Below are 18000 nucleotides of genomic sequence, written 5' to 3'. Positions count from 1 at the left end.
ACGGAAAAAAAAAAAAAAAAACACTTACATTTGCCTCCGTCTCCTGCCACCTTGCTCCTCTACTGGTGTCCCAGCATTCACAAGGACACCAACACAGACAGGCTCCTCAGCAATCCTGGCACTGCCTTCAAGCTAAGCCTAGCATGAAAGCAGCATCAAGACTGGTCTGAGCGGCTTGGACTGCCGCTCAGACACTGCCCTGGGGTCTGTGCAGTTTCTTGGAGAAACCTAAGTGCGTATGTGTGTTTGGCCGGCCTGAGACGGCCGGATAAACACACATGCACACCTTGATGCAATCTCTCCTCCTCCCGCCCCCTACATCCCATGGCACAGCCTGTCCCTCTCTTTACACGCTGGCTGAGCCAGCAGATGAAAAATAAAACGATAGTAAGCTGTCCTTTTTTTTCATCTGCTGGCTCTTAGCCAGGGGGCGACGCCCCTCCGCCATTGGGGAGGGGCCGCCCCCTGATCACTTATGCCATTCAAATATACTTAATCAATGACAGAACAAATCATATCAGTGATGGAATGAAAGCACCTTTAATAAAAAGAACTTCTAGACTATTCAAAGGAAAATATTTGCTTAGACGAAGGGGAAATATTTCGCTGTGAAATATTGCCTTTGTAAAAGCACATATTAAAGTTATCAGAGCGTGGGCAGTTCAGAATCTTATACTAGACGAATAATGAGTGAAGAAATGTGCCGCATGATGTGAATATAAAAGAGGAATTCCTTTAGGTTTACAAATTACCATGTCTGGCTAGTCTTCCTTTTAAATTCAAAGCATATTTTGCAGATTTACAGTGGATATACCGAGTTTGGCTGAGATGGGCCCAAGCAGCTGAAACAGTTATCATGAATAAAGTGAAAACCTATGACAAGTGTCTAATGTTATTGTAATCTACATCAGCAATGTATCAGAAAATAAGTTGACGATGAGGACTAGAGAGTCAGCGACATGTATAAATAAGGCCTCAGCATGTAATCCAGATGGCCACCTCTAATCCTCTAATACTGTTTTTCCTAATTGTATGAGGAAAATGAACTTGCTCACCTTGGAGGATCCGGGCGCGTAATCAAGGTGGCCACATCTTGGGGTTCTTCTTCCACCTCCTTTGAGGAGTTGATACAGGACCTCTATAAACTTCATGTTTTGAAGGCATTGCTGCATGTAGAAGCAACTTAGCAAACTGACTCCACCAAAGCTTGTCTTGTACCTGAAATACTATCTACAAAGGCAAAAGGAAGAGGTTTGACAAGTAAATAATTGTGACCACATATTGTCAATGTATGTAGATGTGGAACCTATCTTTTGACGGGCTTGTTAGAGTACAGGTGTGTGACTCAACAGTTATTGTGTTTACATTTGTTCCACTTGAGTGTACCATTCCCACTGCCAGCCTGAGTAGACTGCTCTCCAGATCAGCATTGACTATCTATTAATATAGCTTCGATGGTAAGTCCTAATAGTGTTGCCAAAGTGAACACAAAGTGCAATAGATATCGAAGCCTCTTTAGATTGTTCAGTAGTACTTGGCTGTTTCAAAGGCGGGTGCTTGTGACGTATTTAAGGAGGCATACATTTTAGAGAGTGAGCGTTTATCCGTTTGTCTAGTAATAAGCCATTGTTCGAAAGGCATCAAGGGGCGACTAGCATGTGGGCGTATATTAGGCTGGGTAATCCAATGGCGAATAGCAACATATTGCCAGTGTCCTGAGGAGGGTAGACCATATTCCTGTTGTAGCTGGGAAAATGTCATGAGCCTTGCGTGGTCGAAACAGTCCCCTATTTGTTTACAGTTGTTTTGTTGCCATTGTATGTATGTGTTTCCCTGGCAGGCTTGGGGGAAATCATGATTCCCTATTATTGGAGTTTGGGGGATGATGGGGCTGGCTAGCTCCTTTGCAGATTGAACCTTATCCTAAGTGCCAATAAGGGTTCTAAGAATTGGCACAATATATACTCTAGTAGGTCTATGAGGTTTGGGCAGCCAGGGCACTTTCCAAATATGGATGCCTGCAACTTCTTAGTCGATGAAACACGAATGCTTCTCTGAGCAGGGCTTAGCCCATTCTACCAAGCAGCAGAGCTGTGCTGCCTGATAATAATAGGTAAGATGGGAGATTTCTGTCCTCCCTTTGCTGAGGGGAGATAAGCCTGCTTTTTGGCTATCCATTCTTTCTTGCCTACTCAGATGTAGTTATCTTGGAGACATTGCAGTTTATTTAAGGTGTGCAGGGTAGATCGGGTGTTTTTGAGCAGTGTGTTGTAATTATTCTTGAGAGTCCATGTTGCGGTAGAATTGATTTGGGGACCCAAATATGTCACCCCTTGCTTGGCCCATAGAAAGGGGAAGCTGTGCCTAAGCACGAGTAGGTTAGGTTTAGGAACTGTGCGGTTGAGGATCTGCCATTTCTGCAATTTAACTTTGAACCCAGAGGCTTTCCCAAAGGTGTTCAATTTGCACATTAGAGGAGGCAAGGTTTGAAGAGGGTGTGTCAAGGGTACTATAATGTCATCTGCATACAGCGCACGTTTGTGGTCTCTCCACCCCTACCCCTGGAAATACCGTTTATCTCTGGGTTCATGTGGACACACTATACAAAGGGCTCCATGTACAAGGCAAAAAGGAGCAGCAATTACGGGCAGCCCTGTTGGGTGCCCCGTGCAACATCAAACAATTAAGAGGTTAATCCATTGACACCGACAGCCATCCGGGGACATGTGTAGCTACACCAGATCCAGTTTCTGAACCACTGTCCAGGACCCATCTTGCGAAGTACTGGTTGTAGGTATGGCCAGTGCACCTGGTTGAATGCCTTTTCGGAGTCGACTGATAATTGAAGGGTGGGTATTCGAAGCGTTGAGTTTTGTCTATTAGGTGACAAAGGTGTTTGGGGTTGTCACTGCACCCCACTCAGGTATAAAACCTGTTTGGTCAGGGTCATCTTTGTTCTGCATGTAGGGGGCAAAGCCTGTCACTAGTGTGGAAGTGAAAATGTTTGCATCAACGTTCAGCAACGATATGGGGTGGTAGGTGGAGCGTTGCCTAGAACCCTTGCCAGGCTTAGGTATGACAGTGATGGTGGCCATTTTCACAGTGTCAATGAGTGAGCCGGTGGCCCTAAATGAATTATAGAGGCACGCCAGGGTGGGAGCCAGTGAGGCAGCAAAGAGTTTGTAAAATTCAGATGTGTAGCCTTCCTGTTCCGGTGCCTTGCCCGTTTGTAGCTGGGAGATGGCTGCCAGTACTTCATCTATCTGGATATCCCAGACTAGGTGAGAGGCATCCTGGGATGTAATTTGGTCTAGTGCGGCTTGTAGGTAAGGGGCAGGGTCTTCCTCCTCTAGTGAGTCCGCTGAGTAGAGTGTGGCATAGAAGCGTTAGAAGCCCTGCACAATATGTTAATCCTGAAATAGACAGATGTCCTGCAGTCCTTCAAGTTCAGATACCCGCTGGTGAACAGCCTGGGCACGTAGGTGGTGGGCCAGTAGGCCTCTCGCTTTGTTGTCCCCTGTATAGTATCTCTGCTTGTTACAAATGAGAGAAAATTCTGCTTTGTCCATATCAAGTGCTTTAAGCTGCTTCTTGGCAGTGTTAAGCTGGTGACTCACCTTGTGAGAGCCCGTCTGTTTGTGTGCCTCCTCCAGTTCCTTTACCCATCCCTCTAAACCAGAGTAGCTTTTCTTGTCTATCTCTGTTAAGGCGGGCTGCCACAACTATAAGCCGACCTATAGTCACAGGTTTTAGAGTGTTCCAAAAGAGCACCACCGACGTGCCAGGGGTGCTGTTGGTCTCTAAGAAATCTTTAATGGCATTCTTTACTTCAGTAACAGTAGACTCATGAGCTAGGAGTTTGTGGTTGAGACACCAGGGGCCAGATGTAGCAAAGGGTTTTTCCCATTCTGTGTCATGGGAAAATGTGTTCGTACATATGGCCCCAGATGCGTTAGTGGGAAGTGAGGCCAGGCAGGCATACCCTGAGGCTAATTGGAGAGCGGTGGGCAGCAGAGAAAATGTGTAATCTCTCTCTGTGAGAGTGGCAGCAATGCCATATATTCGAAAGCCCATGGTAATCGATTTGTTGGCGGCCCTGTGGTGTAAGAGCTCCCGTCTGACCTACCCTCTTTACGATCTAGGTTAGTGTCTGGCACCAGGTTGTAACCCCCAATTAAGACATCTGTATCGGTGATGGCCATTACCTGTCCCTCCGCCCTCGTTGACAAAGGACTCTTGGTGCTCTTTCGGAGCATATACAGTAGAGTGGCAAATGTGAATGTATCTGCCTTCACAGTGATGCGGAGGGAAAGGAGTCTGACAGGGATTTCAGCTACCAGTGAGCAGAGTGGGTGGGGCGCCTGTGGCTGTAGTGAGGAGGCATATCTGTAAGAGCATTTGCCTCCACAAAAGGGGAGAAAGGGAATAGCAGGGGTGAGAACAACAATAATTAACATAAATATCACGGTCCCCTCCTGGGATCGTTATGTGTGAGGAGGTAGTGTCCAGGTCGTGGTCGCCAGGTATGATTCAGCATCAGACTATGGGGTTAGGGAGCTCTGACGCTAAAACAGTTTAACTTGTTTGGGGGAAGTGTTTTTTTTATCGTGCCACCATCAGAGGAGGTCATCCATGTTCGTGGTCGCCTTGGGCAGGCCTGCGATTGGGGTGGTGCAGGAGTGTCATTTGTTAGTTGTTGTTGGGTTCCGAGGGAGCCTCCTGATTCTGAAGTCTGCAGGGGAGGGTCGGCCATTCCTAGCGACTCCATTGCTGTAGGTCAACTGTTTCTTTTTCTTTTGGCCTGTGATGAACAGAAGGTGGCCTGCGATGAGAGGCAGGGGGCCTCAGTGTCCGGTGTCCAACAGGTCTGATGCATCTTCTAGAGTGCGTATGATCAAAGTTTCCTTACTCCAGATGAAGGTGAGACAAAAGGAGTGCCCCAATGGTATTTAATTCCCTGTTCCTGTAGCAATTCTGTTGTAGACTGTTGGGAGAGAGGTCTTGATACAGCCATATTTTGGTACCCACGCATTCAATGGTGTTGTGGTCTCGTATAGCTGGCATGATTGCCTCCTTCTGCTTATTGTAGTGCAAGCCAGTCAAGATGTCTTGAGGCATTCCTGGAGATTTAGCAGGTCAGCCAGCTCTATAGGTGCAGTCTAGTATGATGTCCTGAGGTGCATGTTCTGTTACCACGTGGTGAAAGATCTGGCAGATATAGTATTCCAGGTTTCCAGTGTCTGCTTGAAGAGTGACCCCTTTAATTCTAATGTTGGACCCTCTCAATCAGTTTTCAAGTCTTATAGTTGAAGTGTTCCTGTTTTGAAGTTCCAGCAGCTCACGCTGGTAGATGTCCATTTCTTCACGAGAGTCCTCAGTTTTTTCAAGGGCGTCCACCCTCTGACCCAGTTCCCCTAAGTCTCTCGCAACTTGGGTGCACCATGCCAGGGAGCCGTTGAGCATCTCTCTGAGGTGGCTGCTGGTGTCAGATCCACACCATCAGTCGGTAGTGGTCAGCCCCTGTGTTGAAGACGTGCTACACCATCAGTGAGGTCACAAAAGCTCTCCTCTTAAACGCGCAGCTGCTGCAATCAAAAGTGTGAGCACATAATACTGAAGCAGTGTATTCTAAAAGTTCAGGAGAGGCTTCATAGTCAGCCCCCAAAATTAGATCTTCCCCTAGGTCAGGAATTACTCCCACTGAGAGGAACTCTTCTTGTCCTCTCCAATTAACTTGTATTGTAACGACAGGATATATCTTCCTATCTCCATGGACACGGGTGATCAACATGTGGGCATTCAGTACCCATTGTTTGGTTGAACATAGGTTTGTTTAATTACGCTTTGACTGCAACCAGAATCGATGAGTGTCAGTCTTTTTATTTGGTTTACCAATAGAGTTGTTGTGTATCTTGTCATGTTTTGTCCTGACCATAAGACACGTCCCTTGGTCATACCTATTTCCATGGGTTCATCTTGCTCTCTTTTAAGTGGACAGTTTCTCACAATGTGCCCCCACCCGGCACAGTGAAAACATTGGGGTCCCATCGGGAATTCTTTAGCCGGAGCCCAAGAAGAACCGGATTTCTCTGTGATGGGACCCGGTAAAGATTTAAAGGGAAATGTTTTCGGATTAGGTGTTCGAAAGGCGGCCGTGAAGGAATGGAGACTGGAGCCTCTAAAATCGGGGGCTCGTGGTATGCCCATGCTAGTTCGATGGCGGTATTATTATTGAACCCTGGATGTCGACTAATCCAGTTCCTTGACTAGGGTGTTAGGGCGTCTAGGTATTGTTCCAGTACAACTGTTTCAAGCATACCCTCTTTTTGAGGATTCTGTGGGATTTAGCCACTTGCCAGCTGCATAATGGATCCTATAGTAAAGGGTCCGGGGATTTTACTGATGAACCCATTTCGTATGTCGGAACCGCAAAAAGTAGCTCTCTTGTTCGAGAATTGCTTTCTCTATCTCCAGATAAGGAGCTACACCCCCGGGATTTACCGCCTGATAAGCAGCTTGTAGATCACGTGTGAGCAATGGTGCAATGTATTGACCCCATCTATCCGCCGGCCAATTGGCGGAACTAGCAACTCGCATCAAACTTTGTAATGAATGAGTCAGGATCCTCATTTCTTGGTACTTTTGTAGGACGCTACTGGGGACATTAGGGTGTACCCTACTTGTGGCTATTGTCTCAGTTAGTTTTCTAATGGCAGTTTCATGTACTAACTGATTATTAGCAATCATTGTTGCTTGACTTTTTAAGGCCGTTTGTAGTGCCTCACGTTCTTCCTCCGCAAGCAAACTTCTTTTTCCTTTTCTGTCTCTTCTTCCTGCTCATGCTCATGGCAGCCGTGGCGCTTTGAATTGACTTGCTCATTTCAACTGTTTTTCTTTTCATTTTATCAACTGTTTTACTTTTCATTTGCAATTTATATGGCAAGAAAAGTCCAGTTAGGAATTTACACCACTCTAATAGCTCTAACTCGAGCAAACGTTGGACCCATTGCATTTAAATTCTTGTATTTAAATGAAGCAAAAGACATGTAGTCGGGCAACGGGAGTCGGTTCACTCAGCTGTATTTCCGACTCTGAGAGGAAGCGCACACCCCCATACGTTGAAGCCTCAGTAGCAGGGTTTACATGGGAGTAAAGGCAAGATCTAGTAATTGCAGGTGTGCTCACAACTAGAGGCTCTCATTATCCTGGGTTTTCAAAGCAACTGAAAAAAAATGCACTCCGACTTTGAGAAGGAAACGTATGGGAGTGCAGCTATGTCCTATGAACAGAGACCATCTCCAATAAATGTTCTTGGCTGTTTTATCAAATTTCATTGGCTCTTGCTTCACTTAGAGTTATTGGGCGCTGTTACATGTGGCATTCTACTCCCCTGGGTTCTGCTGCTTTTCATCACTGGGCTGTGTGTTGCCAAGCAACCACATGCAGGCCATAACACATAGTTTCACTAATACTCTCCCTACCACTTTACACCCAAGTTTTAGAAATTTGTTGTTTGATTCCAGTAGATTGTGTCATCAAAAATTGTCATCATGTCTTGAGCCTATACAGCAAGCCTGCAGAATGAGGCCGTCGGAACCACAACCCACTGAGAACCGTTTCCGTATCTTGGTACCTCTGAAAGAAGTGTGCTGGTGACTTATGACCCCTTGCTGCAGAGTTCAGCTCTGCTTGTATTATAACTACTTATTGCGTGCATTATTGGACTGGTTAAATGCCTCTATGCTAAAAAAACAAAAAAACACCGGTACCAACCCAGCCCTATCATCCATTGCATTGTTCAGGTAGAAACAGCTGGTTTGATATATTTGAAACAACTCAGAGGTTATGTCATTTTTGCTCGTAAGTACTGTAGATTGTGACAGCCTTTTGTGACATAATGGGCAATACCTGAGTGGTGATGTATTGCCAACGGTATCCCGTTGGCATGGTTTCCTCTGGCACGCAGTGTCATTTTGCTTCTTTGTTGGGTGACTTCCCAGCTCGCACTTATTTCTCCCGTTTGCCATCATTTCGGAATAGGGTCCACAAAAGTTGAAAAATAGCAACGGAAAAAGGTGGAGAATCTTTCTCTTGCAGTGGCAGTATTGTTCTGAAAAGTGTCTGTGCTGTCCTGTCGGAGGAAGATACCGCAGTGGTGCGAGGTTCTTACGCTGCACACTTGTGCATTCGAAATCTGACCAGGGCTACTCTACCTTCTTCAGAGTCCATAATTTGGGATGTAACATTTATTAGAACATTGTAATGTATAGAGCTACACTTGAATATTAAGTAGGTTCCAATGATACGTTGGTTTGTTGTGAGCTTCGTATACATTATTCTACTTCTGTTAAATGCATTGCAGTCCCAGATGATTACAAGACTGACAAAAGTATGCCTGACCGCGACAGACCCCATGATCATCAACCTGCTCGCTTGGGTGTTTGACATTTGGGCTGCACTGTTGTGAGCAGACACTATGAGAGTTGTCTTGTTGCCTCTGTCTCTTCCGCTTCGTCTAGCTGGACTGAGTACAATCTCTGCTAATGTGTACTATTGGCCGTCCCCTGGTATGGGAGGCCCTCTGTCAGTTGTTCTATGCAAAAGAACTCATATTTCTGGTGCGAGCCTGACAGCAACTGCCCACTTCTGGCGTGGACACGAAGGAGGCCTGTCCCACAGACTAGAGTAAACAAAGAAGCTACTGATCTAAAAGTTCATGGTGAAGTATCACTGGCATTATAACATTTGTAGCAGTACAAGGTGCCAGCAGTTTACCTGTTTGACACCATACTATTGGTATTGCTGCAGGGTCCATGCTTCACATGTGAGGAAAACAGCAGGAAGAATGCATTACTGTGATTTAATATCATAATTTATCTCCAGTGTTGATATTTACCTTCCCGTATTGAGGTTTTCGTCTTCCTTTTTAATATAAATAAGGATACTCGATAAATCCATGTCACCAAGGACACGGTGCTCCACTCCTGTTTTTGTTCAACATCCAGTAAAGCAGTCTGCTCTGGCATTGCCTCTTGCTTCACTTAGAGTTATTGGGCGCTGTTACATGTGGCATTCTACTCCCCTGGGTTCTGCTGCTTTTCATCACTGGGCTGTGTGTTGCCAAGCAACCACATGCAGGCCATAACACATACTTTCACTAATACTCTCCCTATCACTTTACACTCAAGTTTTAGAAATTTGTTGTTTGATTCCAGTAGATTGTGTCATCAAAAATTGTCATCATGTCTTGAGCCTAGAACAGCAAGCCTGCAGGCCGCTGGAACCACAACCCACTGAGAACCGATAACGTGGCTTATTCCACACGCGAACCAGCAATAAACAATACTTTGTCGGTCCCGAACATGTCTTCTCGAGCTAGGATGTTGGAAGGTGTGCTTTAAATCGCCCTTGTTGCGTTTTATTGTATTTTTTCCCTTTAGTTGGTGCTTGGCATCAGCAGATCTGTGGTGAGACCCCACAGCTGGGCACTTGGCGAGACGGCTTTCACGCCTTCATTGTGAAACCGATTGGGGCTGCTGGAAAACCTCTTCCTGCTTCAATGAGTAACCACTGGGGGAGTAGTGGAGATGGGTGATATCCAGGGCATCACGTAATCCTCTTTAAAAAATGTTTTTTTTATGACAACTATGTCAAGTTGTAACTGGAAACCCTAAAGTTTTAATGCACCGCGCAGCCTTCACTTGGTCACCCTTGAGTAACAGCTGACCTTTGGAAAGCATGAATTCATTATACTTGAGCTCGATGAATATGCAGTCTTCTATACAAATATCAGAGATGCAATAGTAAGGGAGCACCACAGAATAAAGATGTCTTGTATTTGCACATAAGTCGTCTGCCCTTTTCCCTTCCAGTAGTAACTGCGGCGGCATGATCCTTCTTAGATCGAGCACCAAGCACTCTGACGTGTTGTAATCTATCTGTGGGCTTTTAACCACGTCCACAGCATGCCCATCACTATCACTCGTTCATGGGCTTGCCTTTCAAAAATCCTTTGTTATCATTGGTAAATGCTTCACGCTTGTCCCCCCATGGGGCAGTTTTGTTACCATCTTGGCCGTCGACCCTGTTACATGGCTAATTGCACTTTTGCCGATACATTTGACTGCAAGGGAACTTATTCTTTTGTGGCTCTTCTTCGCGTTCACGCTCGTGGCGGCTGTGGCGCTTTGAATCAGTTTGCTTATGTCAACTGTTTTACTTTTCAGTTCTAATTTAAGTGGAAAAAAAGTTCAATAAGAATTTACAACGCTTATAGCTCTAACTCGAGCAAACGCGAGACCAATTGCATTGAAAATGCTTGTTCCTTTTGGGAGGTAGGGAGGAAGGGGTTCTCACATTCAGGGATGAATGCAGTAGGGCTTAGCAGTTGTAGCTTACCTTTAATATGCTCACAGCTTTAAAAGCACCTGTTCTTTAAGAACGAGGAGGCACAGTATATAAATAGGGGCTTGTAGAGTGTATGATGCACTACACGGTATTAAAAACGAATTCATTCCTTTCTGTTGTTGAGACAATCTCAGTCTTTTTGAAATCTTGCCTGTCAATGCTTGCCTGCATACGGTCTAGGCCTGGCACAAGGATTGTAGCCACTACAGGCATAAGTTTAATGAATCGTTTACAAGATAACTTCCTGTCGCTTCCTGTGATGTCATTGAGCCACATCTTCAAGAGTGGCTTCCTGTGGTGCCATAAATCAACGTTAAGCAGTGCTCACGATTAGAGTTTCTAAAATGTAAGAGCACTGACAGAACTGTAAATGTACATGTTGTGTCCCACCCTGCTCTTTTTCCCCTTCGTTGTGAATATTTTCACATCACAGACGCTAATCAGGGACACCTCATCTCAGTTGCTATCCTCAGTCCTGTTTGCATTGCGTATTTTCATTAGAAGCATATTATGGGTTCGAGAAAACCTGAGGTTTCCAAAATAGATAAGTGCTTTGGGGTATTGACAGCCCCAGCGCTACAATCACACGGGAAAGGGACTTGAGGAGCACTTTGCAAAAACGGGTAAAAGATGTTGGACTCCTTTAAATGTAACTAAAGAACAAGCCTACCAACAGCGTAAGAATGTTCACCATGTGATGCCACGAGGGAGAAGGACAAGGAGTCTCAAGGGGGTGGGGCTATTGGAAAGGGAAGTGCATTGGAGCACCCTCACTGCTTGTGTAACTCACCTACACTATTATAAAGGTGTAAGGGCTGCCTGCCATGTCCTGAGAAAGTCTGAGTAATTTGAGTGTTTTGGATCAGTGCAAAAGGCATACAGACGAGCTCAGCGCCGACTCCATGCAAGGGTTTCAGCTCACCTTCAAGCTCCCCATATGATAAGTAATATCCAGTGGCGGCTTCTCAGCTTGGGTGGAAGAGCATCACCCCCCGCCAGCAGCAGAAGCTGCAAACCTTTCACAAGGAAGGGACATTGCCCCTTCCTTGTGAAAGGGTCTGGGCCATGCGGTGACAAGCAGTGAGGGGAGTGCACTGTGCACTCCCCTCACTGCGCATGTATGTTTTGCCAGCCGTCTCCAGCCGGCCAAACATACATGCGCAGTAGGCTCTCCAGCCCGGCAACGCTGTTACCGGGCTGGAGAGAGCCTGCACAGGCTCACAGTCTGTCTGGGAGTGCCCAGCCAGGTCGCTCCCAGCCAATCCTGATGCTGCTTTGTGCAGCATTAGCCGCAGGGCAGGCTGGGAGCCTGTGCCTGCCTGCAGCCTGAGGAGACGGAGACGGAGGAGAGGAGCAGCAAGAAGGTAAGTTTTTATTTTTATTTTTTTATTTAAATGTATTTACCCCCGCCTCCCCCCAACCCTGCGTGCTACCCGGCCAGTCCCCTGTAACCCTGGCGAGCAGCGACTGGTAATATCTGTCCTCCAGGTGGCCGTGTGAGGTCTGCCCATGTCCTGTGACACAACTCAACACTGTGCAGGTCGGAAACCATAAAAAATGTCAAAAAGTAAGAATGTTCCTGTGGGTGAGAATCACAAGTGGATGACCTGGGGTACCTGAACAAGGGGCCTGGCACTTTGCAGCTGAGCTAGACGCTCAGCTCCCCTCGGTCGTCGGGCAGAAAGGTGCATTATCCACCTTCCCAGCCCAGCAGAGCTTTACCCTTCACGCAGACCCCTCGTTCTTCGGAAAACAGAACAGTCAGCAGATATGGAGATACATCAGTATGCATTTATTGGCCGATTTTACATGTATCAAAGTCTTAAGGTTAAAACCGCATAATTCTTTCAATTGATAGTCCCGGCAAACAGAGGTAGAATTTTACTGTTTGATAAAAATGTTTAATCCAGTCCTCCACCTCCCCCCTCCCCCCAACCAGTGAAATATAATCATTTTAACAGTAGAACCCGACACACGTTGTGGATAAAAAGTCATTTGTCTAGCTGTAAATTGTTCCATATGATCTCATTGTTTTCAATCACATCGTACACCCAACCTGCATTCCTACTGGCATTGCAAAATGTCTAAATACATTTGTTTTTATCTATCTCAAGATCACTTTATTCTGTGGGCCCTATTCACAAGCCTAATTGCAACTTGGATGCACAGAAGGGCTTTTACGCTTCTACATTCTGATTCACAGAACCAGAATAAGTGAGATTAAAAAAAAATCAATACACAAGTTTGGCAGATTTTAAACCGTGATGAATGATGGACAGGAAAGAGTGGTGTTATGGGACATTGGTCATCCACAATTTACAGAATGACCCCAAATGCACACGCTTTTGTGGATTTAAATATATTTGCATGTCTATCCAAGGAGCTGGAAACTCCTCATATTATTGAAAAAAGTTGAAGTATGGGTTTCTAGAGTAGGGAACGCCCTGAAACGTTAGGAAAGTTAGGGATTTTGTTACACAGGGAAAATAAAATAAAACAGTTCCATTTGGAAAAGCACATTTGCACACAACTTAGGAATGACGATTTCCACCTCATGGTAAAGACAAATAAGATAGTATTAGCAAGTAGTAGTACTAAAAATGAATGACATCCATAGATTTCCAAGAGGAAGTGAATCACCAAAAAGCTGGAAATCGGCTGCAAATGTACATATCTGGAGTGAATTTATGACTTTTAAAAGCAGAGTTTGTCAACCCCTATTTGTATACACTAAAGTACAGCTAACACAATAATAAATAGGAATATTTCCTCCGTATGGTTTGCATTATGCAATCAGAAAATGTATCTGCAAAACATTGTGATGGAAATATTTAGCAAATTTTTCTCATTTGGTCTTTGAGAGAAACCGGATTCGGTTAGATGCTTAGAGGATTGTACCAGAAACACAGGCAGAAAACAAACACAGAATTAGTATACCTGTACATGGAACAAAATGAGGCTTTTCACATATACAGTGCTTGTAGCAGCAACAATCATATAGTCGCAAAGTGCACCAAGAAACATTACCACAAATGCAATGTTTGAAGAAAGAAAGATACAGGAAGGAAAATGGATAAGAACGGAGGGAAAGGGAAAAATGACATAAAAAGAAGAGAAAGGAGGTGAAGAACAAAACTCAGGAGGAACAGAGCAGAGGAACACAAGAAAGAAACGACATGTTTAAAATAAAGCAAATAACTGAAGAAGGAAAAATTGAGGGAATGGAACTTTAAGCACGAAAGAGAAAAGGACATCAACGAAAAAAGAACTCTGCAATAAAGCCTTCCCGTTTTTTGTGAAACTTTCACCTGCAACATGCGAGTAAATAGTAGGGCCACAACACTTCCAACCGCAGGGCATTGATTCCTCGTGGTCCACCCTTTATTTCTCAGCATTGAGTCTGTGCAGTAAAGATACTTTGCGGAGATGCTGTCGAGCTGAAGGCTTGTTTGCAAACATAGGTCTTCACAGAGTACAACACTTACATTATTGTGCGTGTATTCTTTCACAGCTTTGCTTTCTTCCAAAATACCATCTTTATTTGTCTCAGATCTTACACCTTTTCCTTCCTGGCATCCACTTGTTTATGAAATAGAGGTGCATAGATACACAAAGCGGGGCTGAGATAGAGAGGGGCACTGACTCCCCCGGTGACACATGGGCGCACCACTGCGTCTCTTCCATAAGAAGTCTCTCGAGTGGCCACGGCACGTGACAGCAGCTTACAGGGGAGGGACTGAGACAGTCCAGCTTGGTTCATATGGAAACAGCCAAAAGATAAGGGTCGACTGACTGTCGAGGCCTAAGTATGGATGGGCCATAAAGCTGCTGAGAAAATAAATCGTGGTAAAACGATTTGTTATGACAAAGGGCACAGAACCTAAGGAAAGACTTATAAAGGGTATGGGTAATACATATACTGCCCAAATCATTATACTGGGACACAATGCAATGAGTTGGGCCCTGTTCTTACTATTGTAAGGATTCTGACATTAGCTGCATGCTGCCGAAGCAATCGCTACTCCTTGATAGAGCCTTGGTGAGTGGTGATCTGGTGCTGAAATTCAACATCTTTTACAGATAGATAGATTGATTTATTTGACTGGAAACAAACTGGTGAAACCCTTTTTTATTATGTAGATGATAGTGAATAGACCCTGAAATATGTCATTAATTTCTAAGAGGTGCTGGTGAATTTGATTTCCTAGTCTGCTACTGCAAGGGTGACGGAAACCTGACACCGTCCTCAATAAACTACCCCCGTGGCCCGCATAGCAACCCGTTCCCTACGCCCCCAGTATCGCGTCCCTTCACAGGACCCATTCCCTATCTCATAAATGTGTGGTAAATTATATCTCGGGCGTCACTTTCCACTTCGGAGCCCATACATTATCGGCGGTAATTTATTTCTTAAAGTGAACTATGTGCTTCTTCACAGCTGCGGCAGATCTAATCGCTAATGAACAGCTCTGTGACGGGAGCGTCTCTACAGTAAGCGATGGCCTACCGAGCGGCTGCGTGGAGGAGCTGCTCAGGAAAGAGGCTGCTCTACTCGGCCCCCATCAATAGGAATGCTGGACCCCTTATCCGATCACGCGCTTGACTCTCGCCCCTCTGCTGGGCGAGCGCTTGTTTCTGGATAATCAAGGCAAATGAGCACTACAAATTCGACACAGAGATCTACATGGTCTCTCAGTTTAGCCTTTTTCGATACTATTAGTCTCCACTTTATGACACAGGCCGCTTTACATATCGTTAATGTTTTTGCATCCGCAGCTTTTTCCGTTGGGAGGTCGTTTAACCGATTCACTGATTTTCCATCAAAAATAACTTTGGTTCCTTTAGCGTTGTTTGAAATGCACGTAAATGGCCTCGACGACATAGCAGGACAAATGGACCAGGCTCACAACTTCATTTACTCCCTGATAAATGCATCAATTAATGTAAAAGGGACCGCTCTGCAGGGTTTGGTGCTTCTACTTCGGTTTGAAAATGGATTTTCCCAAAATACATGTCTTCTCAGCCGAATATGATGATGCACCATGCAGTGTTTCCAAAATGGCCGCCAGAACAGTGTGTGACGTGGCTCAAGGGTTCTTTGGTTATGTGTAAAAGTTTGCTTTCACCCATCTTGTTGCAGGAGAAGTTAGCTTAACGTGATTTGCAAAGGCCAATCTCTGCACCCCACTCCACCTGGACAAATGACTTACAGTCTGACACCGTGAGGTGGTGTTCCTTCTTCAGCAAGTGGCTGGTGCCTGCACTAGCTGCATAGAAGAATCTATATTCTTTTTACCAAGTTCTATCTCGGAAGCTCTTTTAAAAGAGTAAGCTCTACACCGTTTCTTTGGAAAGAGAGATGCCTGCAACACTGTGATTAAAAGAGATGCACATCCTTAGCCATAAATAAAACACATTGCAGGCCTTCTGTGGCTTTCATTGGGAAAAGGTATGTGATTTGTTAACGTCACTTCCAGATTCGGGCTCGTTTGCTCTCACTGAGAATGAGAAAAGTCAGATATGTTGGGTGGCAGAGATAAGCAACAGGGATAGGTTGTGGGTGACCGCTTCTTGAGGGCCTGGCTGGTAGCAGGTATGGGTTTTTTGAGGAGGAAAATTGATAAAAGAGTAATCTATGGTGCTAAGAGACTTTTGGAAAGTAACATGTGCTTGTGTCACACAAGCTTCCTAGGTCAAGGAATGTTGGTGGATGAGGCAGTGTGAGAATAATCTGTGAATTTAGGGAGCTACTAAAAGTGACAGTCGATACTGTCACACATGCAATCCAGGGCATGAGATGGTGGAGTGGTGGGTGAAAAAATAATCTGTGAGTTGGGAGATATTTGGAAAGCGACAGGCTGTAGTGTTGCACATGCCATCCAGGTGAAGGGCTTGGGGTAATAAAAGAAAAGCACCCCAGGGGAAGAATTGTGGCAGAATCAGACAAACATTCCAGGCAGCAAATAGGTGGAGTTTGGAGTCCATTGGAAAGTGACAGGCGGTAGTGTTACACATGCAGTGCAGTTCAGTTCAATGGCCAGGCTGATGAAAAAGAAGCACCCCAGGTGAAGGATTGTGTTAGTGTGAGGCAAATGGTCCTGGTCTCTGAATGGTGAAGTGATGACTGGGAAAGTAATCTATGAGTCTGAGGATCATTGTAAAGTGAAATAAACAATTCAGGACAAGGGCTTGGAAAAGCGTGACACAAACAGGTTAGGTAATGGATGCATGTGGAGGGGGGGGGGAATATAAGTGTTTGAAGTTCTTTGGAAAGTGACCTTGGGTAGAGTCACACCATCTCTGCAGGTCACAAATGGGGCCATAAAAATATCTAAATTGATTGATAACCTGAAGAAGTAGAGAAGGGGTAATGTATTATAGAATTAATGTAGAGCTTGGTGTTCCACACAATGCTGCATCACAAAATCACTCTACTGTTGCAGGCTACTGAAGGCTTGGTATAGTAATCAAGTATGATAGGTACATTTTGGAAAGGGACATGAGGTAGGGTCGACCTAATGCTTCAGGTCATGGGTGGTTGGTGGAGTAATACTTGGAAAGAAACTTGAACTAATGTCAAACTATTACTACACATCAGGGGTGGTGGAAGAGTAATCTTTGGAGATGGACTTGAAGTAGTATCAAGCTCTTCTATTGCACGTGATCAGTGTTAGCAGAGTAATCTTTGGAAACGGTCACCTCTGTTGAGGGTAACCTTTGGGAATAAAGACTGAGGTACTGTCATTGATGCTGGATCACAGAGGTGGGGCGTCACATTCAGTGTTGCCACATGGTGAGGAGGCAGGAGAGGCAGAGTCTGACTTGTCTGAAGATGCAGGATCCTCCTGGCCACTGGGAGGAACCCACTTGAAGGCCTCTCGATCCATCTTCTTCTGCTTCATGCGACGGTTCTGGAACCAGATCTTCACCTGGCTCTCATTGAGCTGCAGGGCCACAGCCACCTCAAGACGTCGCGCACGGGTCAGGTATTTGCTGAAGTGGAACTCCTTCTCCAGCTCGGTCAGCTGCTTGGTGCTAAAATTGGTGCGTTGCACACTCCCACATGGCTCCCCGGGCAGGTGGCAGTCTCCAGCTTTGGCTAAGCAAAGAGTGAAAAAGAAAGATGTCAGTGCCATCTGGACGTATTTCTTTAGAAAAAATGCAGATGTACACATGTTTATGTTTTGATATGAGCATATCACATATTGGGTAATTACAGCATTCAAATCCACCAAGCAGTCAAATACGAGTTTAAATTTATCGGTGACAATGATAACTAAACTAATCGCAGCTTCATTTTTTCACAGAATCCAAAATAAATATGGAAAAAGAGAAAGAAAGTGATTAAAATGCGGACAAATGCAGGAAAAATGTAAAAATAAATAAATATCATAGATCCTGAAGCACCAATTATACTTTGGATTTTATAATGGAGAACTGTTCCATAAAGAGACATGTAGTGCTCAGCGTGAGCTCCGGAAACTGCCCACCAATGTGCAGTAAACCAGCCTTAGCAGGTAAGAAGATACATCGGACTCCCAGCCCTTTCAGTACTTGGCCTCTTTACAGCAAAGGGTATGGGTACATAAGTAA

General features: G+C 45.0%; 1 protein-coding gene across 1 annotated transcript in view; it reads right to left on the bottom strand.

Annotated features, from left to right (window-relative positions):
* Nucleotides 1–13367: 13367 nt before the first annotated feature.
* The window catches only part of LOC138292418 (homeobox protein Hox-A1-like), a 96561-nt gene continuing 91928 nt past the window's right edge, over nucleotides 13368–18000 (bottom strand). The window contains exon 2 of the mRNA XM_069231002.1: nucleotides 13368–17506. Within this exon, the coding sequence (XP_069087103.1) occupies nucleotides 17163–17506 (344 nt within the window). The 3' untranslated portion in view covers nucleotides 13368–17162. The remainder of the gene's footprint in view (nucleotides 17507–18000) is intronic.

Source organism: Pleurodeles waltl, chromosome 4_2, assembly GCF_031143425.1.
Source record: "Pleurodeles waltl isolate 20211129_DDA chromosome 4_2, aPleWal1.hap1.20221129, whole genome shotgun sequence".
NCBI classification, from domain to species: Eukaryota; Metazoa; Chordata; class Amphibia; order Caudata; family Salamandridae; genus Pleurodeles; species Pleurodeles waltl.
The sequence above is the reverse complement of the archived record's forward strand: the minus strand, read 5'-3'. Positions and strand labels throughout refer to the sequence as shown.